The sequence below is a fragment of the Schistocerca cancellata genome, chromosome 12, assembly GCF_023864275.1.
Source record: "Schistocerca cancellata isolate TAMUIC-IGC-003103 chromosome 12, iqSchCanc2.1, whole genome shotgun sequence".
Classification (NCBI taxonomy): domain Eukaryota; kingdom Metazoa; phylum Arthropoda; class Insecta; order Orthoptera; family Acrididae; genus Schistocerca; species Schistocerca cancellata.
In genome coordinates this window covers 62726212-62750455 of record NC_064637.1, presented here as the reverse complement: position 1 = coordinate 62750455, position 24244 = coordinate 62726212, and the positions used below count along the sequence as shown (strand labels likewise).

At 40.8% G+C, this 24244-nt stretch overlaps 1 protein-coding gene across 4 annotated transcripts in view; it reads right to left on the bottom strand.

Annotated features, from left to right (window-relative positions):
* Positions 1-18657: 18657 nt before the first annotated feature.
* Positions 18658-24244, bottom strand: part of LOC126109764 (neurexin-4) — a 167191-nt gene continuing 161604 nt past the window's right edge. For all 4 annotated transcript variants that reach the window (XM_049914817.1, XM_049914819.1, XM_049914816.1 and 1 more), the window contains exon 25: positions 18658-21823. In XM_049914817.1, coding sequence (XP_049770774.1) covers positions 21633-21823 — 191 coding nt within the window. In that variant the 3' untranslated portion in view covers positions 18658-21632. The remainder of the gene's footprint in view (positions 21824-24244) is intronic.

Sequence of the window (24244 nt, the reverse complement as noted above, 5' to 3'; positions counted from 1 at the left end):
TGCATTTAACGAAATGGTCTCATCCTGCAACAGTATACCCGCGATACATCATAAACTAACATTAGTGCTGCCAACTTTGAACCCAAAGCATTTTAGATTATGTGAGACAGAGAAGCTCAAAAAGAGTACAGAATGTGTAAATAAAGGGAAAATGTAGAGTACATAGAGAAGAAGACGAAAAGGGTACTCGCACTCTATTTAGAGTTTGTTTGGTCACACTGAGATACGAAGTCTCTATTCTTTCTACTTACTCTACCTTTGTCATGAAGCTACACACTGGCTACGGTCTGTCAGCTGGTTCTCAGGCTTCGTTTTAAGTTGAAATCGTCACTCTACTCTTGCTTGGAGAGCTTGTAACGCCGGAAATGTATATCCTCCTATTTCCATCTATTGTACTATAATTTTTTTCCTTGCTTTGTTACCTCAAGATATGACATTTCTGTCTCTTTATATATTTTAATTGTTTTACTGTTTGTATATATATATTTATGCATTTATGTTTGTTTGTTTTGTGAATATTATTTGTATTTTTACGCTGAGTCTTGCCTAGGGAAAACTGCTATCGAACGATTACATCGATAGGTCGTGTGAAGAATCAAAGTGTGTAGGATCTTTGGGAGTCTTAACTGTCGCGTGGAGCGCGGGCAGAAGAGAGAGTCTGGCTGGAGTAGCGAGTGGAGCAGGTGTGTTGTGTGAAGCTCCCGCGAGTTGCCGCGCTTTCGGGGTTTGGCAGCATGTAATTGCACGTGACTTGCGATGATAGTTTCTGACATGGTGTCGCGGACGGAAAGCATTAGCTGGCGCACATCAAGAGCCCGTTTCGTCTGGTGACCGTGTCGAGAAGAAGGCGCGCCAACATCCAGCTTCTGCAACAGCGACGGTCGACAATGAGTGACTGTCGCCACCTCCTCGATCGACGGCTTCAAACCTTCAATCAACCAACAAGGAAGACTGGAAGCACGTAAAGTTTTAGAACTGTATGGCAGACCTCAGCTTTTAAAACTTTTAAAATTGTTGCATCACAAAATTACAGCAACTTAGCATGAACTTTTGTTGCTCATTGTCCCAATCGCATTACCAAGCAGGGTCCCTTCCTTTTCCTAAATGAACCCGAGTGTCGTTGAAATTCAGACGCCAGCATTAAAGTACAATATAATTCAATTTCGCTGCTTTAATTTCAAAGTTCAGTAAAAGTATTCATAGCTGGCTACAATATTTAGATTACACAAGGACGAATTAAGAGTGGGAGTTTTGTTACCGTATTTTAGCTTACCTGTGACTGCAGCTCAGCTTGGTACATACTAAATTTTACTATTGTTAATTGTTCAGAATCATTTAATTCAAGTTCAAAGTTAAATCTCTTATTTCTAAATTGTGTAGATTCAAGTAGCTTTTGAAATGTTGAGGTAGTCCAAGACTAACCGCATTTTACTGAATTTCGTTGTGCTTCAGAAACAAAGCTCACTGTTAATTTCAGTCACTAAATTAACTTTCAATTTCCGGTTATATTAATTCTTTTGCTAAATTAAGTCAGAGTGTAGCGAAATTTATTACTTCTGACAAACTTTCAGTTTTCACACTACACTTGTCAACTTCAGTTGCCACGCTTCTAGTGCTAATTATATGTGTAATAATCTTTCTTTTTCAGTTACTATAGTAATTGTCCTTAGGACTGGCGACCGTAATTTCCCCAAATCTCAAATATCTAATTACCGCTAGTTAATTGTTAACGCAACAGCCGCACATTTACTTTCTTTATTAACTTTACCCCTTTTCAAAATTAATTTCCACCAGTTTCATTTGCATTTTTCCTTTCATTTAGATGTAACCATTTCCTCCCTCTTTACCGACAGATTAACTTCGGTGACGATTGCTTTTCCCAAATTTCCATTAGGTACACGCGGTTTAATTTTTCACTGTTATTAGGGTCGGTAAGTGAGGGGGAGGTTACAAGCTGACAATCAAGTAGCATAGCAAAAGGGGCTCCGAAAAAAATTAAAAGATGGATGTTGGAGTCAGTTGAAGAGATGCACACATATGCGGAAATCTGTAGTGTTCTGGCTGGGATAGGAAGGCACTTAAGTTCAAATACCGGAGCAAGCACAGAATTTTAACTTCCCCCATATGATGATCATACAGCACCTTCCATCCCATATGCTGGATCCTTTAAATGTACTACAGTTTTCATTCGTCTTGATCTGCATCTACATACGTACTCTGCAAGTCACGAGATGGTGCATGGCGGAGGGTACTGTGTACCACTACTAGCCGTTTCCTGTGCTAATCATTTCCTTGTCTGTTCCACTCACAAACAGAGCAAGGGGAAAACGAATGTGTGTATGTCTGCCCGTACGAGCCCTGATCTCTCTGATCATACACTATGTGATCAAAAGTATCCAGACAGCCCCAAAAACATACGTTTTTCATATAAGATGCATTGTGCTGCTGCCTACTGCCAGGTACTCCACATCAACGGCCTCAGCAGTCATTAGACCTCGTGAGAGAGCAGAATGGGGCGCTCCGCGGAACTCACGGACTTCGAACGTGGTCAGGTGATTGGCTGTCACTTGTGTCATACGTTTGAGCGAGAGATTTCCACACTCGTGAACATCCATAGGTCTACTGTTTCCGATGTTATAGTGACGTGGAAACGTGAAAGGACACGTACAGCACAAAAGCGTACAAGCTGATCTCGTCTGTTGACTGACAGAGACTGCCGACAGTTGAAGAGGCTCGTAATGTGTAATAGGCAGACATCTGTCCAGACCATCACAAAGGAATTCCAGACTGCATCAGCGTCAACTGCAAGTACAGGGTTATTACAAATGATTCAAGCGATTTCACAGCTCTACAACAACTTTATTATTTGAGATATTTTCAAAATGCTTTGCACACACATACAAAAACTCAAAAAAGTTTTTTTAGGCATTCACAAATGTTCGATACGCGCCCCTTTAGTGATTCGGCAGACATCAAACCGATAATCAAGTTTCTCTCACACTTGGTGCAGCATGTCCCCATCAATGAGTTCGAAAGCATCGTTGACGCGAGCTCGCAGTTCTGGCACGTTTCTTGGTAGAGGAGGTTTAAACACTGAATCTTTCACATAACCCCACAGAAAGAAATCGCATGGGGTTAAGTCGGGAGAGCGTGGAGGCCGTGACATGAATTGCTGATCATGATCTCCACCACGACCGATCCATCGGTTTTCCAATCTCCTGTTTAAGAAATGCCGAACATCGTGATGGAAGTGCGTTGGAGCACCATCCTGTTGAAAGATGAAGTCGGCGCTGTCGGTCTCCAGTTGTGGCATGAGCCAATTTTCCGCAGGCTACGCGTGAAACTTGCCCGCACGCGTTCAGCCGTTTCTTCGCTCACTGCAGGCCGACCCGTTGATTTCCCCTTAGAGAGGCATCCAGAAGCTTTAAACTGCGCATACCATCGCCGAATGGAGTTAGCAGTTGGTGGATCTTTGTTGAACTTCGTCCTGAAGTGTCGTTGCACTGTTATGACTGACTGATGTGAGTGCATTTCAAGCACGACATACGCTTTCTCGGCTCCTGTCGCCATTTTGTCTCACTGCGCTCTCGAGCGCTCTGACGGCAGAAACCTGAAGTGCGGCTTCAGCCGAACAAAAGTTTTTCTACGTATCTGTAGTGTGTCGTGACCATATGTCAATGAATGGAGCTACAGTGAATTTATGAAATCGCTTCAATCATTTGTAATAGCCCTGTACTACGACAGCTAGGGAGGAGGTGAGAAAACTTGGTTTTCACGATCGAGCGACTGCTCATAAGCCACTCACGCCGGTGAATGCCAAACGACGACCCGCTTGGTATAAGGAGCGTAAACATTGGACGACTGAACAGTGGAAAAACTTTGTGTAGTGACGAATCACGGTACACAATGTGGCGATACGAAGGCAGGGTATGAGTATGTCGAATGCCTGGTGAACATCATCTGCCAGCGTCTGCAGTGCCAACAGTAAAATTCGGAGGCCGTGATGTCATGGTGTGGTCGTGTTTTTCATGGAGGAGGCTTGCACCCCTTGTTGTTTTGCGTGGCAGTATCACAGCACAGGCCTACATTGATGTTTTAAGCACCTTCTTGCTTCCCACTGTTGAAGAGCAATTCGGGGATGGCGACTGCATCTTTCAAGACGATCGAGCACCTGTTCATAATTGGCGGCCTGTGGCGGAGTGGTTACACGACAACAACATCCCTGTAATGGACTGGCCTGCACAGAGTCCTGACCTGAATCCTATAGAACATCTTTGGGATGTTTTGGAACGCCGAGTTCGTGCCAGGCCTCACCGACCGACATCAATACCTCTCGTCAGTGCAGCACTCCCTGAAGAATGGGCTGCCATTCCCCAAGAAACCTTCCAGCACCTGATTGAACGTATGCCTGCGAGAGTGGAAGCTGTTGGGTTGGGTTGTTTGGGGGAGGAGACCAGACAGCGAGGTCATCAGTCGCATTGGATTAGGGAAGGACGGGGTAGGAAGTCGGCCGTGCCCTTTCAAATGAACCAGCCCGGCATTTTCCTGGAGCGATTTAGGGAAATCACGGAAAACCTAAATCGGGATGGCCGGACGCGGGATTGAACTGTCGTCCTCCCGAACGCGAGTCCACTGCGTGGAAGCTGTCATCAAGGATAAGACCATATTGAATTCCAGTGTTAGCGATGGAGGGCGCCACGAACTTGTAAGTCGTTCTTAGCCAGGTGTCCGGATACTTTTGATCACATAGTATATCTTCAAGGTCCTTACGTGAAATGTACGTTTCCGACAGTAAAATTGCTCTGTAGGCAGCCTCAGATGCTGGCTCTCAAAATTTTCTCAATAGCGCTCCTTGAATGTTCCTTCCCTCTAGTGATTCTCAAGTGAGTTCCCGAAGCATCTTTGTAATACTTGCATACTACCTATCGGTAACAAATCTAGCAGCCTACCTCTGAGAAGAAATAAAAACCTTGAGGTTCGCCGATGACACTGTAATTCTGTCAGAGACAGCAAAGGACTTGGAAGAGCAGTTGAACGGAATGGACAGTGTCTTGAAAGGAGGGTATAAGATGAACATCAACAAAAGCAAAACGAGGATAATGGAATGTAGTCGAATTAAGTAGGGTGATGCCGAGGGAATTAGATTAGGAAAAGACACACTTAAAGTAGTAAAGGAGTTTTGCTATTTAGGGAGCAAAATAACTGATGATGGTCGAAGTAGAGAGGATATAAAATGTAGACTGGCAATGGCAGGGAAAGCGTTTCTAAAGAAGAGAAATTTGTTAACATCGAGTATTTATGTAAGTGTCAGGAAGTCGTTTCTGAAAGTATTTGTATGGAGTGTAGCCATGTATGGAAGTGAAACATGGACGATAAATAATTTAGACAAATGTGGTGCTACAGAAGAATGCTGAAGATTAAATGGGTAGATCACATAACTAATGAGGAGGTATTGGATAGAATTGGGAGGAAGAGGACTTTGTGGCAAAACTTGACAAGAAGAAGGGACCAGTTGGTAGGACATGTTCTGAGGCATCAAGGGATCACAAATTTAGCATTGGAGGGCAGCGTGGAGGGTAAAAATCGTAGAGGGAGACCAAGAGGTGAATACACTAAGCAGATTCAGAGGGATGTAGGTTGCAGTAAGTACTGGGAGATGAAGAAGCTTGCACAGGATAGGGTAGCATGGAGAGCTGCATCAAACCAGTCTCAGGACTGAAGACCTCAACAACAACAACAACAACAACAACCTCTGAATTGCTTCGAGTCTTTCTTTGAACCGACCTGGAGTTGCTCCCAAACACTCTAACAGTACTCACCGCTGCACGAAGCCAAAGTGATGAAGGGTTCACTCTCATTGGGAAAGTGGGAGAAGGCGTGAAGTTGAACTGTCGGAGCAATAGCCAAAAGTGAACTCCAGGAGGTAACAGAGAAGAGAGATACGTCTCATACTGGCAATCAAAGGAGCCATCCAAGAAGGCAGTTTAGGATGGATGGCTAGGCATGGCAGACAAACGGCATGTGTATCTTCTTAGAAGAAAATCATGGCGGTATGACAGTGGAAGTTTGTCAGCTTCTGCCAAACCAGCTACTGTAAAATGTGCCAGAGGCGAAATGGATGCCACGTCAGTGGATAGTATTGAGACAGCATAAGGTGGACGAACGTGGAGAGGCATGAATGAAGCACCCATAGTCTAGTTTCGAATGGACAAGGGACCAGAACAAATGGAGGAGGGTGGTCCAGTCCGCTCCCCAGGAAGTACCGCTGAGGACATGTTGGACACTGAGGGACCGCATACAGCGGGCAGCCAGATAAGACACATGAGAGGACCAACAAAGTTTCCTACCGAGCATGAGAACAGGAATTTCGTAGTTTCAACGAAAGAGCAGCAGGCCCAAGATCTAAAGACGGTGGAAGAAACCAACTGCGTCGCCAGAATTTCATACAAACGGCTTTGTCAATGGAAAAGCGAAAGCCATTGTCGATGCTCCACGAATGAAGACGAACGAGGCAACTCTAAAGACGTTGCTCATGGAGACAATTACGTGGAGAACTGCAATAGATGGCAAAATCGTCAACAAAAAGCGTGCTGGAGATGCTGATCAGGAGACAGACCACAATAGGGTTAATGGCAATGGCAAAGATGTGATCGGAAGCCTGAGGTACACTGTTTTCCTCGATAAAGGTGTCCGACAAGGCAAAACCCACATGTACTTTGAGACTTTTGCGTTTTAAAAATTCCTGAAGAAAACTGGGCACGCGGCCTTGGAAGCCCCACATGTAGAGAGTATGAAGGATACCAGCCATCCGGCAGACTTTCTCCAAGTCGAAAAACATGGCCACACTCTAGTGTTTCTGTAGAAAACCATTCATGACATGGGTTGACAAAGTAACAAGATAGTCAACTGCAGAACGGCGTGCTCGAAACCACATTGTGCAGTGGTTAATAAATTGCAAGACTCGAGCCACCATATCAGCCGTGCATGAGTCATACATTCCATCACCTTGCAAACACAGCTGGCGAGAGAAATGGGGCGATAGCCAGAAGGAAGGTGTTTGTCCTTATTGGGGTTAGACATGGTCATGACAGTGGCCTCACACCAGCATCTGGGAAACGTGCCCTCTGCCCGGATGCGATTGTACGTATGAAAGAGAAAGTGCTTGCCCACAAGAGAAAGGTTCTGCAATATTTGAATTTGAACATCGTCCGTCCCTGGGGTGGAGGACTGGAATGAAATAAGAGCATGATATATCTCCGTCATAGTAAAGGTGGCATTGTCGCACTCACAATTCTGAGAAGAGAAGGGTATGGCTCTGAGCACTATGGGACTTAACATCTATGGTCATCAGAACTTAGAACTACTTAAACCTAACTAACCTAAGGACATCACACAACACCCAGTCATCACGAGGCAGAGAAAATCCCTGACCCCGCCGGGAATCGAACCCGGGCGTGGGAAGCGAGAACGCTACCGCACGACCACGAGCTGCGGACGAAGAGAAGGGTGTCGCCTGAGCCACCTGTGCTCGTTTCAAATGGAGAAAGGCAGGGTGATAGTGGGTGGAGCTCGAAATCTCCGAAAAATAGAGGTCAAAGTGTTGGAGATAGCGATAGGGACCCCTATCACATTTGTTATGGCCAGGCCGGAAATTGGGGAATGGACCATGGTCCCAGAGAGCCGTCATAGGTTGGCCCACATGATGGAAGAGGGAGTGGAACTGTTAAAAGAACTAGTAAATGAAATCCAGCTAACTTTTTTGCTATCCCGAAGAACGTTACAACATGAAGTGCCAGGAATGGAATGTTCGGCGGCAGTAAGGATATCATTGGTAAGATATTCTACCTGGTCATCGCAGCTGGGGAAATGTGGTTTGTAGAAGGTCGCCAAGTGGAGTAAAGCCTCCAGTCAGCCTTAGAAAGCTGCCATTTGGGTTTACATGTAGGTGGGGTCGGAGTCAGCAAATAGCACACGGGAAATGCTTGCTCAAGTACGTGTCAGGGAGAACAGACCGCTTGAGACAATGGGCAAGCTGTGCAGTGCAGAAGGAGAGATCCAAATGGGAACAGGTGCGTGTGGAGTCTGAAAGGAACATGGGTGCTCCCGTGTTAAGATAAATGAGTTTAAGTTGACTGGGAAGGTCAGCCAAGGCCGCACCTCTCGGACAGGTTCTGTGAGAACCCATAAGGGGATGGTGCACATTAAAGTCATCAAGCAGCAGAGAGCAAGGGAGTTGCCCAATAAACTGGAGGAAGTCTGCTCTGGTGACATCGAATGATGGAGGGATGTAAATGGTACAAAGGGAAAAGGTGAGTTGAGGAAGGAAAATGCGTACAACATGAGCCCCCATGAGATGGAATGCTGTCCTTGGGGGGGGGGGGGGGGGGGGGGGGGGAAGGTCAAAGCAGATTAGAATGAAATGCAAGAGATGAAAGTGATCATGAGGATGCAATTTTGTTTCCTGTAAGGAAAGAACAAGTGTACACAGCGATTCCAAGAGCATCCCTAATTCCTCTTGGTTGGATCTAAGGCTGTGAACATTCAATTGGAGGAGAGTCAGGACAAGGAAAGGGGAGGAGGGAAAAAATGAAAGGGTGTCAACCTTGGCGGCTGCTCAGTGCCAGCCTTTGAAGACTCACTGCTACAGGGCGCAGAGTCTGGAGGATCCCACTCCATGAGATCTACAGGCACATCAGCATTCTCCTTCAGAGTCTGGGGCAGAAAAATGGTTGGCATTTCGCACTGGTGACACAGAGCTTAGCCAGGAGAGGGTACCATGTGGCGACACTGGAAAGGATCTCTGAGTTGGTAAACGAGAAGACTGTTTGCATCTGCTTGGTTTCCTGGAGCCTTTGCATGTTGTTGTTGTTGTTGTTGTGGTCTTCAGTCCTGAGACTGGTTTGATGCAGCTCTCCATGCTACTCTATCCTGTGCAAGCTTCTTCATCTCCCAGTACTTACTGCAACCTACATCCTTCTGAATCTGCTTAATGTATTCATCTCTTGGTCCCCCTCTGCGATTTTTACCCTCCACACTGCCCTCCAATGCTAAATTTGTGATCTCTTGATGCCTCAGAACATGTCCTACCAACCGGTCCCTTCTTCTTGTCAAGTTGTGGCACAAACTCCTCTTCTCCCCAATTCTATTCAATACCTCCTCATTAGTTATGTGATCTACCCATCTAATCTTCAGCATTCTTCTGTAGCACCATATTTCGAAAGCTTCTATTCTCTTCTTGTCCAAACTATTTATCGTCCATGTTTCACTTCCATACATGGCTACACTCCATACAAATACTTTCAGAAACGACTTCCTGACACTTAAATCAATACTCGATGCTAACAAATTTCTCTTCTTCAGAAACGCTTTCCCTGCCATTGCCAGTCTACATTTTATACCCTCTCTACTTCGACCATCATCAGTTATTTTGCTCCCCAAATAGCAAAACTCCTTTACTACTTTAAGTGTGTCTTTTCCTAATCTAATTCCCTCGGCATCACCCGACTTAATTCGACTACATTCCATTATCCTCGTTTTACTTTTGTTGATCTTCATCTTATATCCTCCTCTCAAGACACTGTCCATTCCGTTCAACTGCTCTTCCAAGTCCTTTGCTGTCTCTGACAGAATTACAATGTCATCGGCGAACCTCAAAGTTTTTATTTCTTCTCCTTGGATTTTAATACCTACTCCAAATTTTTCTTTTGTTTCCTTTACTGCTTGCTCAATATACTGACTGAATAACATCAAGGATAAGCTACATCCCTGTCTCACTCCCTTCTCAACTACTGCTTCCCTTTCATGTCTCTCGACTCTTGTTAAGTCATCCAGTTTCTGTGCAAATTGTAAACAGTCCTTCACTCCCTGTATTTTACTCCTGCCTTCTTCAGATTTTTAAACAAAGTCAACATTGTGAAAAGCTTTCTACAAATGCTAGAAATGTAGGTTTGCCCTTGCTTAACCAATGTTCTAAGATAAGTGTTATGGTCAGTATTGTTTCGTGTGTTCCAACATTTCTACGGAATCCAAACTGACCTTCCCTGAGGTTGGCTTCAAGTTTTTTCCATTGTCTGTGAAGAATTCGTGTTAGTATTTTACAGCCGTGACTTATTAAAACTGACATTTCAGTAATTTCCACAGCTGCTATCTTTGGGGTTGGAATTATTACACTCTTCTCGAAGCCTGAGGGTATTTCGGTTGTCCCATACATCTTGCTCACCAGTTAGTCGATTTTTATCACGGCCAACTCTCCCAAGGCTGTCAGTAGTTCTAATGGAATATTGTCTACTCCCGGGGTCTTGTTTTGACTTAGGTCTTTCAGTGCTCTGTCAAATTCTTCACGCAGTATCATATATCCAATTTCATCTTCATCCTTTCACCTTTCTGCTTTCCCTTCAGTGTGTGTGTGTGTGTGTGTGTGTGTGTGTGTGTGTGTGTGTGTGTGTGTGATGGGCGCCCAACGGTGAGGTCATCAGTGCCCTTACACTTATGAAAACAAACAAATGTAGAGATGAACTAAATGTGTTGTGCACGCGTGCACTCGAAAGGACCACACAGTAACTCAGTATCATATACACTAAAACCAATTAGGAGGGAAGAGAGCTAACCAATGAATTAAGACATAGAGAAAACAAAACACAGAACTAAAAAAAAACCACAGGGAATTGTTACTCCTGACCACTTACAAAAAACTAGGGCGAGTCATCCACTCTTTGACACATTAAGAACATCTCCTTAAAATCTTGTTAAAAACGTTGGACAATTCACAAAACTTTAAAACCCTAACCACATTCGTTTGATGATTACATAAAATAGACAACATCCGTCGGCAAGGAAAATCTGCCGCAGTCCACTGTTCGGCAAATAAAATGCAGTCCTAATAACATGTGGCGCACCGTAATCTGCACGCCACAAGCACCACACATTGGAGGGTCCTCTCGCCGTAGTAAGAATCCATGTGTTATAGGGCTACCCTTCTCTGCTTAGGACTGGTTTCCCATCTGACCTCTTGATATTCATACAGGTGGTCCTGTCTTCTCGAAAGGTCTCTCTAATTTGTCTGCGGGCAGTATCTATCTTACCCCTAGTGATATATGCGTCTACAGCCTTACATTTGTCCTCTAGCCATCCCTGCTTAGCCAATTTTCACTTCCTGTTGATCGCATTTTTTAGACGTGGCTGCTTCATTTACAGCATTTTTGCATTTTCTCCTTTCTTCAATTAAATTCAATATCTCTTCTGTCACCCAAAGATTTCTACTAGCCCTCATATTTTAACCTACTTGATCCTCTGCTGCCTTCACTATTTCATCTCTCACAGCTACCCATTCTTTTCCAACTGTATTTCTTTCCCTTGTTCCTGCCATCCATTACCTAATGCTCTCACTGAAACTCTCTGCAACCTCTGTTTCTTTCAGTTTATCCAAGTCCTGTCTCCTTAAATTCCTGCCTTTTTGCAGTTTCTATCTAAAGTTCATAACCAATAAATTGTGGTCAGAGTCCATATCTGCCCTTGCGAATGTCTTACAATTTAAAACCTGGTTCCTAAATTTGTTTTACCATTATATAATCAATCTGAAACCTTTCTGTATCTCCAGGTCTCTTCTATGTACACAAACCTCCTTTCATGATTCTTAAAACAAGTGCTAGTGATGATTAAGTTACAATCTGTGCAAAATTCTACCACACTGCTTACTCTTTCATTCCATGCCCCCACCTACTACTTTTTGTTCTCTCCGTTTTCCTACTATCAAACTTCAGTCGCCCCACACTATAAAATTTTCGTCTCCCTTAACTATCTGAATAATTTCTTTGCATCATACACTTCTTCAATCTGTTCATCATCTGCGGAGCTAGTTGGGATATAAACTTGTACCACTATGGTACGCATGGGCTTCGTGTCTATCCTTACTACAACAATGTGTTCACTATGCTGTTTGTAGTAGCTTATCTGTGCTCCAGTTTTTTTCTTTTAATTCATTATTTAACCTACTCCTGCATCACCAATATTTGATTTTGTATTTATAGCCGTGTATACACCTGACCAGAAGTCTTGTTCCTCCTGCCACTGAACCTCACTAATTCCTGCTATATCTAACTTTAACCTATCCATTTCCTTTTTTAAATTTTCTAACCTACCTGGCGGATTGAGGGATCTGACATTACAAGCTGCAATTCAGTTTTCTTTCTCCTGATAACATCGTCGTCCTGAGTAGTCCCCGAATGGAGATCCCAATGGGGGACTATTTTGCCTCCGGAAAGCCGCATGCCCCCGGGGAAAAATTACGGCTGTAGTTTCCTCTTGCTTTCAGCCGTTTGCAGTACCAGCACAGCAAGGGTGCTTTGATTGAGTTTCAAGGTTGGATCAGTCAATCATCCAGACTGTTGCCCCTGCAACTACTGAAAAGGCTGTTGCCCCTCTTCAGGAACCACACATTTGTCTGGCGTCACAACAGATACCCCTCCATTGTCGTAGCACCTACAGTACGGCTATTTGTATTGCTGAGGCACGCAAGCCTCCCCACCACTGGCATGGTCCAGGGTTCATGTTGAAATCTGCCATAAAAAAAATCGAGAAATGTTCTATAACTTGTGAGCACGGTGGATGGAAACAGAATTCGTGGTTCAAACACAGCCAAACAGGCATCTCTGACCAGGTAGAATAGTTGTATACCATAAGGTAGGCTTGAGACACGAAAATAAAGCTTTTTTCCCCCTTGAACCAGTTGAAGGAAAATTTCTGTGGCAGTTGAACAACTAGCCTTCAATCATACCAGGTTATGATAAATGTTCTCAATGCTTGTTTACCAAGACAACATAACCGATAGGCACAACAAAAAGACCCACACAATTAAAGCTTTTGGCCATTGGCCTTTGTCAACAATAGACGCACACACTCACAGAAACGCAACTCACACACACGACTGCAGTCTCACCACACTACAGTGTGGTTTCACTTGCCTGATACCGCAGTCGTGTGTGTGTGTGTGTGTGTGTGTGTGTGTGTGTGTGTGTGTGTGTGCGCGCGTGCAACTGTATGACCTTCATATGATGATGTGTGTGTGTTATGTTTCAGGCTAAAATATGTAAAAAGAAATTAATTTGTTAGTACTCTGTATGTACAGTTAAAATTGCTCTTCTTTTAAAAATATTTGAAATTATGAAATTTCTGTATATTTAAAATTCATATTATAATTGCACAATCTAATGGTAATTATTAAATTTAATTTTGAATTCATTTATAAAATAATGGTATAAATTAGTAAAGATTATTTTCGTGCCAAGAAAGTTTGTAAACTGTTTTGCCTCATAAACTCTTTGGAATACTGTTAGTACAGCAGAAAATTAGTAGTGGTGGTCATGTCTCTCATGGAAACAGACGTGTATTGTAATTTGTGGAGTGATAGAAGTGAAAATTGTAAAGTCGGTGTGATTTAGAAGAATGGGATAATATAATAAGATATTCATCGCAACAGGCAAATCTTCATTAGTTATTCAGTTATCAGGAACCAGTTAAATCAAAATTTCAGCCATAAGGATGTACCCCTAGTTACAACAATAATTACAGCCAACAACAAGAAGAAGATAATGAAGATAAGTAATTTTATTATTATTATTATTTTTTACACCTCTTGAAGCTTTCAAAATTTGTGCAAAGACAGAGAATTTTAATAGCGATATGTGGAAGGGTAAAATTTTTGTGTGTGTGTGTGTGTGTCTGCTGTTGATATTGGCCAATGGGCCAAAAGCTTTAATTGTCAGAGTCTTTTTGTTGTGCCTATCTGCGACTCAGCATCTCCACTATATAGTGAGTAGCAACTTTCCTTCTCACAATATTGTTACGTTTCATTCTGGATTTTCCGTTGTTTGAAGAGAACATCGCCTATTCTTATGCTAGTAAATACAGCAGCTGCTAAAAGTCCTACAGAGTCCCATATCTCCTGCAATACCTGTGAACTTCGAACCAGTATTTTATGCAAATTAAACTTCACTACCTGTTAGGTGGCTCTATTACACCACATTTGCACCTAATTCCGTCTTATGATCAAACCTGCTCTCAATGACATAATACATCTATCTGAATGTCAGCTCAGTACAGGTAATTTAACTTCTTTCAAATGTAAAATGCTTTTTTATTCCCGTCTCTGATCACAAATGAATTCTTTCAAATGTATTTCATCACTACAATTACCTCTGGTCACATGAGTCACAGTTCATTAACAAAATGTTGTGTATTATTGTTAAAGTTTTGAAATCAATATTCACAACCTGCATAGCCCTGGAGATGAATCAAAATTATTTAAGACTCAAGTTTTCAGATATACAGTACACTGCACCTTTGGAAATATAATTATAAGTGACTGATTTAAAAAACTGCATACTGATCAAGAACTATTATTGCAACTGCACGTGTTTGTTGTGGTGGTGCTGTGGTGTACATATGTAAGAATTTTGCAAGCAACACCAAAATTTGGTGACTTGAAGTCTTGGTGTGTGTGTGTGTGTGTGTGTGTGTGTGTGTGTGTGTGTGTGTGTGTGTGTGTGTGTGCGCGCGTGTGTGTGTGGAAACACTAGATCTGACACTAAATATTCTGTCAGTTGTTATAAACAGAAATGCCATATCCACAAGCAATAACATTTTAGTTTTTTTCACTTGCTTTAAATTTTTCTGTTAAACACATCCAGTTAGAATAATATTTCCTGTCATGGACAACTCAACAGCCGGCACTGTCAAGTCCCTTCTCGTGAGCTGTTTCTTCACTCGTGGTCCCCCTCAACCTACAGGCATCTACAGTAGCACTTAGCAAACTTCTGTAGTGTGAACAGCAAGGGTGCTTAATACCACTTTTTGCCCCCCCCCCTTTCCTGTCCCACATACAGACGACATATATGTCACAGACTATCACATTACTACGACCCTCCCAAAAGACTTTCAGATGAAGTTACAGGGTCCCATGAATTTCTGTTACAAGAATTTTGGCAGTTCTCTATGAACCATGATGACATTTGTAACATTGTTTCACTGACTGAACAAGCCAGTTACTAACCTACCAGCACACCTTTGACCGCCTACTCTCAACTCAACATGATGACGATCCTAAATACTCGAGGGTACGTTGTACACGGGTCTTGTATACTTTCTTTTGCAGCTGGATCAAGTTTTTTAGAATACTTCCAACAATTTTATGTTAATTCCACTGTGTAGCACTACCACTATTTAATCAATCAATTAGCTCAACAAAACACTGCACTCAAAAGCTACTGAGCATTCCTTTTCACATGCAAGATCTCAAGTTTTGCACCATCTAAGGCTACAGCTATTAAAAGATGAAACTTTATTGTAGACAACTGCACCACAAGCCAACTCACTATGTAACACAGTTATCATCCACCACAACAGTGTAATGTCAGCGCATTCTGTCTAATCTATGACATAGTATTAAATTATCTTTGTTCTCCGATTTGACATTTGCCGTGTATCTCTTTTTTTAGTCCAGCTTGGTGCGACTGGATTCAGTGCTACATTTTCATTTTACTTGAATATTCAGTCTGTACAGTTCCCACACACATCATGCACACAGTTAAATTTTTGTCAATAATAAGTGCATTCAAGAGTTTGCCTCTTAATTTACAAGAGCCAAACCTTTCTGTGTGTTCAAATACAAAATACATTGCACATGATTCACTGCTCTAACTCTTCTTGTCACTAATACCATTAGAACTTGTTAATGGAACAATAGTGTTTTTCAACTCAATTGTAGTACAATTGTTTGTCACTACACATAATGAATAGGAAAATAGGAACGCGGGTAAGCTACTACAAACAGCATAGTGAACGCATTATTGTGGCCAAGATAGATACGAAGCCCACACCTACTACAGTAGTACAAGTTTATATGCCAACTAGCTCTGCAGATGACGAAGAAATTGAAGAAATGTATGATGAAATAAAAGAAATTATTCAGATAGTGAAGGGAGACGAAAATTTGATAGTCATGGGTGACTGGAATTCGAGTGTAGGAAAAGGGAGAGAAGGAAACGTAGTAGGTGAATATGGATTGGGGCTAAGAAATGAAAGAGGAAGCCGCCTGGTAGAATTTTGCACAGAGCACAACTTAATCATAGCTAACACTTGGTTTAAGAATCATGATAGAAGGTTGTATACATGGAAGAACCCTGGAGATACTAAAAGGTATCAGATAGATTATATAATGGTAAGACAGAGATTTAGGAACCAGGTTTTAAATTGTAAGACATTTCCAGGGGCAGATGTGGACTCTGACCACAATCTATTGGTTATGACCTGTAGATTAAAACTGAAGAAACTGCAAAAAGGTGGGAATTTAAGGAGATGGGACCTGGATAAACTGAAAGAACCAGAGGTTGTACAGAGTTTCAGGGAGAGCATAAGGGAACAATTGACAGGAATGGGGGAAAGAAATACAGTAGAAGAAGAATGGGTAGCTTTGAGGGATGAAGTAGTGAAGGCAGCAGAGGATCAAGTAGGTAAAGACGAGGGCTAGTAGAAATCCTTGGGTAACAGAAGAAATACTGAATTTAATTGATGAAAGGAGAAAATATAAAAATGCAGTAAATGAAGCAGGCAAAAAGGAATACAAACGTCTCAAAAATGACATTGACAGGAAGTGCAAAATGGCTAAACAGGGATGGCTAGAGGACAAATGTAAGGATGTAGAGGCTTATCTCACTAGGGGTAAGATAGATACAGCCTACAGGAAAATTAAAGAGACCTTTGGAGATAAGAGAACCACTTGTATGAACATAAAGAGCTCAGATGGAAACCCAGTTCTAAGCAAAGAAGGGAAAGCCGAAAGGTGGAAGGAGTATATAGAGGGTCTATACAAGGGCGATGTACTTGAGGACAATATTATGGAAATGGAAGAGGATGTAGATGAAGATGAAATGGGAGATACGATACTGCGTGAAGAGTTTGACAGAGCACTGAAAGACCTGAGTCGAAACAAGGCCCCGGGAGTAGACAACATTCCATTGGAACTACTGACGGCCTTGGGAGAGCCAGTCCTAACAAAACTCTACCATCTGGTGAGCAAGATGTATGAGACAGGCAAAATACCCTCAGACTTCAAGAAGAATATAATAATTCCAATCCCAAAGAAGGCAGGTATTGACAGATGTGAGAATTACCGAACAATCAGTTTAATAAGCCACAGCTGCAAAATACTAACACGAATTCTTTACAGACAAATGGAAAAACTAGTAGAAGCCGACCTCGGGGAAGATCAGTTTGGATTCCGTAGAAATACTGGAACACGTGAGGCAATACTGACCTTACGACTTATCTTACAAGAAAGATTAAGGAAACGCAAACCTACGTTTCTAGCATTTGTAGACTTAGAGAAAGCTTTTGACAATGTTGACTGGAATACTCTCTTTCAAATTCTGAAGGTGGCAGGGGTAAAGTACAGGGAGCGAAAGGCTATTTGCAATTTGTACAGAAAGCAGATGGCAGTTATAAGAATCGAGGGACATGAAAGGGAAGCAGTGGTTGGGAAGGGACTAAGACAGGGTTGTAGCCTCTCCCCGATGTTATTCAATCTGTATATTGAGCAAGCAGTAAAGGAAACAAAAGAAAAATTCGGAGTAGGTATTAAAATCCATGGAGAAGAAATAAAAACTTTGAGGTTCGCCAATGACATTGTAATTCTGTCAGAGACAGCAAAGGACTTGGAAGAGCAGTTGAACGGAATGGATGGTGTCTTGAAGGGAGGATATAAGATGAACATCAACGAAAGCAAAACGAGGATAATGGAATGTAGTCGAATTAAGTCGGGTGATGTTGAGGGTATTAGATTAGGAAATGAGACACTTAAAGTAGTAAAGGAGTTTTGCTATTTGGGGAGCAAAATAACTGATGATGGTCGAAGTAGAGAGGATATAAAATGTAGACTGGCAATGGCAAGGAAAGCGTTTCTGAAGAAGAGAAATTTGTTAACATCGAGTATAGATTTAAGTGTTAGGAAGTCATTTCTGAAAGTATTTGTATGGAGTGTAGCCATGTATGGAAGTGAAACATGGACGATAAATAGTTTGGACAAGAAGGGAATAGAATCTTTCGAAATGTGGTGCTACAGAAGAATGCTGAAGATTAGATGGGTAGATCACATAACTAATGAGGAGGTACTGAATAGGATTGGGGAGAAGAGGAGTTTGTGGCACAACTTGACCAGAAGAAGGGATCGTTTGGTAGGACATGTTCTGAGGCATCAAGGGATCACCAATTTAGTATTGGAGGGCAGCGTGGAGGGTAAAAATCGTAGGGGGAGACCAAGAGATGAATACACTAAGCAGATTCAGAAGGATGTAGGTTGCAGTAGGTACTGGGAGATGAAGAAGCTTGCACAGGATAGAGTAGCATGGAGAGCTGCATCAAACCAGTCTCAGGACTGAAGACCACAACAACAACAACAACAACACATGCAAGCCCAGAATTATGTTTTGATTTTGCCTGTGTACATCATTCTGTCTTAAATAAAATAAAAGTTGATGACACTGCTAATTTTTCTTTAAACTACAGCTGCACGATTTTACAATAAAGTAGGACCTAAACATCATCATATATTTTTGGTCTCTCAATACAGGAAATGCTTATTGGTGTCAGATGGAAAAAAACTATAAATAATATTTCAAATGTATATTTATTACAAAATATAAACTGAAAATAAATCACATGTATACTACTAAAATATAAGACACAACATATGTATAACTGAATTAATAGCTGCCATAATTTGCCGATGCTTCGGCGATGTGATTCACCAAAATAACAAATATATACAACTACTTGACAAAATAAAAATTAAGAAATAAAATATTTAAATTTCTTCAACTCCAGCATCATAAATTGCATAACGTTATCACAAGTTCCAAAGGCCATGACAAGTCTTAAAATATGCATGTCACATTAGCAAGGCAATGCTCTGTTACACACAGAATTAATACTTCCTATCCCTATTTGTGAAGGACTAAAATTACCTTCCAGTAACTTATTTTTATTCATTTTCTCTAAATAAAATACTGTAAGTTCTAACAAAGCAATATTTAATTTAAATCTGTGACACAAACCATTGAATGCAGAGTGTACTTTAAACAAATACAGTGTCTTCACTGTTCTTTTTCCACATAAAAAAATATATCTGAGATTATTCAGAGCTGCAGCCTACAAGTAACTTCAAAACACTAAATGAGATTCCTTTCTTACAGATTGCACTTATAATAAAAAATAAAAAAGTGAAGTACTGGATTCTTCTAAAAATCACCACATACTTGCCATATTCAGAAATAGTGGTAGAAACTGGTTCCATTACAATAAAATAAGAAACTTCCCTTATTTTAACAATGTATTTTCTAGAATTTCAGTCACAACAGTGGTTTTCATCCTAAGCTCATTTTCTACAAACAGCATCACAGATTTGTTCCACTATAATTACCACATACAAGTGATACTGTTAATATTTTTCTTTGAGCCAAAGATCTGAGTAAGCACTCTGGACAAATAATCTCGTACCATTACTGAAGGACCTCTTAAACACTTGGTGAATGACATAATTTGCATGTCTTTCTCTCATGACGCAAAACTATTATTGTTTTTTTGGTTTGTGCCACATTATCAACCACTGAAAATAATGTTACAACTGGCTGAAGAGAAAATTGTTTCAATGTACGAATTTTAAAAATTGCATGCACATGTTCCACAACAACCATCAGACACTAATAAACTCTGAAAAAGTGCTTGCCTACCTTTCTCAAAATCAGCAGGCTTACTCTTACTTGTGTAGATTAATTAGACATTTAAATATAAGAAACAAAAGAGGTGGCAGATAATACTTTCTCAGAACATTTATATTAAATAAAATACCTTTTAAATCTATAAAATATTATAATGCCTTAGTAATAACACAGTCGAACACATACAGTCATTACACTCCAGCTAAATTTTGCTATAAACTGTGACAGCAGCACTCCAAGCGGAGAGTAAGCTACAATGTCAAACACGATATTTGACAAATATGAATAGTATCGTTTATATTGATTTGTAAAACAATTTTTTACTAAAGGGGGTGTAGTACTGCCATAAAAATTCTTCCAAGACATTTTCTTCTGAAGCAAAAGTAATTACAATTATGAAAATATTCATGTATTAGGAATGTGCGAATCATTAGACTCTATACAAAATTGTTTTGTGTTGAGTTAAGTGTCAATCACAATAAGAAAGGACAACAACAGAAATATATGCTTCTCATGGACGAAATATATGTTTACACTCACTTGTTTTCAGCTGAGTAAGCTGCAATTATGCAAGCATTTGAGAGTATTTCTTCATGAACAAATTGTAGATTATGTCACTGAATCTGTCAGATTGAGCTGTTTTTGCTTTATTTTATGACAATTCACGTCTCTTGATAATTAAGTAATGCTCAGAAAGCAAAAATATAGCAATCACTTCATTAATTAAATAGAAAAAGAACAAACAACAAACTCTGATCCAATCCTGGGATTTCCTGCCACTGGGGGAGCTAGTCTTGTTTCGGCTACCAGACAGTAACAACTTTCACAGCCGTGAATGTTATGACTGCATGCGTTAGACTGTGGTAATAATATCTGCTTATTGCTCTGGGAAATACTGAAAAAATTAAGTGCAATCATTAATACACAACCACACAAAGTGTAATAAAAATTTTACAGTATAAATCTCTAACAGTGACTTTAGTCACAGAGATACAAAGGCATGCTCACACAGCACACTCAGGTCAAATATTTCACCTCTGTTGTGGCTACAAATTACAGTTCTGAGCAACAGGTTAGTTTTTAGTGGCAGTGGATGAAAAGGTTATCTTTTTTTTAATCAAATTGGAGTTTTTTCACAAAAGTTTATTAAAATCTGGATATGTAAAAATCTTTAATTTAGGGGGGAAAAGGATAGGTTGTAAAGTACATAAAATGGAGGCAGCTGCCACAACCAAACTATACAAGTTACTACAAAACACTGCATTTTACTCAGCAAAATTTACAGCAGCATTCTGACTGCTTTGTCATTTACTAAATCTGTAGAAACAAAGTAAAAAGAATCTTCTACCTACAGACTGTTTTAGCAGATGACCACAATTTCTTATTACTCAAATAGGTACTGTCAGTCTATAAGGTCCATAATGACAAGGTTGTTTGAACAAATTACCTTCTCTTTTTACTTTTGGTATGGAAACTTTAACTGATATGTAGTAGCAAAAGTTTCAATTCCCAAAAAAAGTACTCTTTTGTTATAAAATGTATACCTGAGGAAACACCAGCCAGTTGCAAATAACTCTACCTCTACACTGCAGCCCAGTACAGAATTCGCCATACAAAACTTTGCACTTTGTCTCTGAAATAAAGCTTGCGATAAAGCAGATATCTTTCACCGACGCTGACTGAATTCGATATAACTCCCTTTTCACTCAAAAGTTTTGGTGTGATTTCTTTGTGAGATTTCTTCTTGTGAACATTAATAGCGTGCACCTACTACTCCCACACAACTAAGAGCACGGGTCGCATTTGACACAACATAATGACAAACTTCAGAGTCTGCCACTGTCACTACGTGGAACCTGTTTCACTTCAAATAAACCACTCCTTCCTCTTCTCTACTTGGTGGCCTGTCGCCGACTGGACAACAGCCTGATCCGGGTCGAGCGCATCGTCTGCTCCCTTGTCCTCTTGTGTCAAATATTCACCCTTATGTCTGGCCAGGTATCGGCCAATCAGAACAGCCATCAGCACCAAGGCCAAGAAAATTATTGCAAGGACACCTTAAAAAAAAAAAAAAAAAAAAGTATAATTATTTTAACTGAAGTTCACTAAATAAACAGTCTGGTAAAACTTTAGCAAACATTCAGAACCAATAAGAGATATCGGCATATATTATATATAAGAATAAACCTCATGTAAACATTACACTATGTATTCTTCCGCGTTTGCTGGCATGTCATTAGATTCTGGTTGACGTGGAGCACAAGCCAAGCTGTCTCGAGTACTGCCAAGTACGATAATGAGGATATGTTTTATGCTGTGCATTACGTGTACATCGACTCAGCAAAAATACGGGACAACAGCTTTATCGGGGCATATAACTTGGAAGGCACTGGCCAGCAATCTGGTCCAACAAACCTGCAGTGATATAAACAGTTGTAGGAAAGACACATAAAGAGACAAGTAGTGAACAATATAGCCCTGAACGTCATTTAATAGCCTTGAATGTCATTCAGTTTTTGAACAGAAGAAAATAATGGTAAAACTCAGGCGATACGCTTCTTAGGTGAGCTGATGAAAAACATTACATGCTCTCAATCTTGGCTAACACAGTACTATAATTAAACACGAGAGTGATGAAAATTCCTGACTTTAACAAGGGTAATTTTTCTGCACTAGTGACGTGAGGCGTAAGAGCGCAGTGCTGAGATTTCACTATGTAGCTAAATATTGAAGCCACTGAAAGTATTACAGTCATTAATCTGGTAATCACTGAACTTCTTTCATATTGGACTCCGAGGATTGTGGTACATTTCAGTACTGCTACGTTGACAACGAGATGATCAGCAACAGAATCCCAAGCCACACGTCCACATTTCCTCCCCTCTTCTTTTATGACGCACTGTACTGCATTTCACCGTCGCTCAGCAGTGACATGTCACAAAGCTTCGTGCATTAGTTCCAGTAAGTTTGGCAGCTTCAATGTCATGTTATTTCTCGTGGCTAATCCCCTAACATGGCTCCAGACTGATTCGGCTGGGTTCAGAATGCAGTGTTCAGGTGACCACTGCAAAAATGCATAATTTGCAGTGTTTGTTTGACACTGTGAAAATTGTTTTCTATGTTTCTATGGCACTTATCACTCTGGCTCGTGTGAGACCACATCTGTCCTATAAAACAACGGGCATATTCAAACAAAGAGTATTTGATTTTTCAATTTTCTCCAAAAAATTTAACTGTGTAATGTTTTCATAAATTCAAAATCTTTAACAATTTTTTTAGTTATTCAAACCGAACAAACAAAACAAAATATATTGTACGTCATAACGGGTAACGAACCTCTGCCCACCCAATTATCAATCTGCAACACACGCCACAAATATGTCCGAAATATCATTCCTAATATTTATTACATAATGTTTCTTGAAAAATGTCAAAGATGATTTGTTTCTGCAGTGTTGTGAAAAACATTAACAACAACTTGTTTCTAGCCATTAATGGTGTTCTGCGTACAAGCTTCACTAGATGCAGGAAGCAGTGTCATCCATTTTTGTGGTACTATCAGAGCACGAGTACTGCTTACAGAGATTGTGACTGTACACGATTTTTGAAATAAAAATTACGTAGCTAAAGTATGATTAAGAAAAACTTTGATTGCTGTTTATACATTAGAATGTCTTAAAGTTTCGTTTACAATGACACAGTAATAAGGAATCAATACATAAAAGTTGGACCTACTTCCAAGAACAGAACACCGCCAATACGAGAGCTACGGCCGCAAACCAATCATCATGTTTGTGTCCGTTTATATCAGGTTTATTCTTATGATGAACGGAGTATATACAAGTATTTTATTTACTGCTACAAGTCATAAACTTGCCATACCATATGGGGGAGGGGGGGGGAGAAGTTATATTTTAAGAAAAATTGGTTCAAATAGCTCTGAGCACTATGGGACTTAACATCTGAGGTCATCAGTCCCCTAGAACTTAGAACTACTTAAACTTAACTAACCGAAGGACATCACACACATCCGTGCCCGAGGCAGGATTTGAACCTGAGACGGTAGCGGTCACACGGTTCCAGACAGAAGCACCTAGAACCGCTCGGCCACAGCGGCCGGCTGCAAAATACAGTATAGCGGTTGGCAGTGAGAGATGTTTACAAGATGTTGACCAACTGCATTTGTCTAACAACATTAGTGGTAGCAAGTTAAACAGTGCACAACGAATTATAAATATATATGACATGATATAGAGTGGAATGTGCAATTAAATTCAGCTGTGTTTTTAGTTGCCAATCTAACTATCACCTCAGGAAATGTGAATGGTTTCAGAGGTGCCAAATAAGTAGGAATGAAAAAGTAAATGCTGCTTCTTTCACTCACAGCAAGTAAAGCTGTTCTCTTACACAAAATAATATTCCAACAAATCCCATTTAGTTCATGTATTTTCCTGCAAGAAGCAGTACATCAGCAAAAA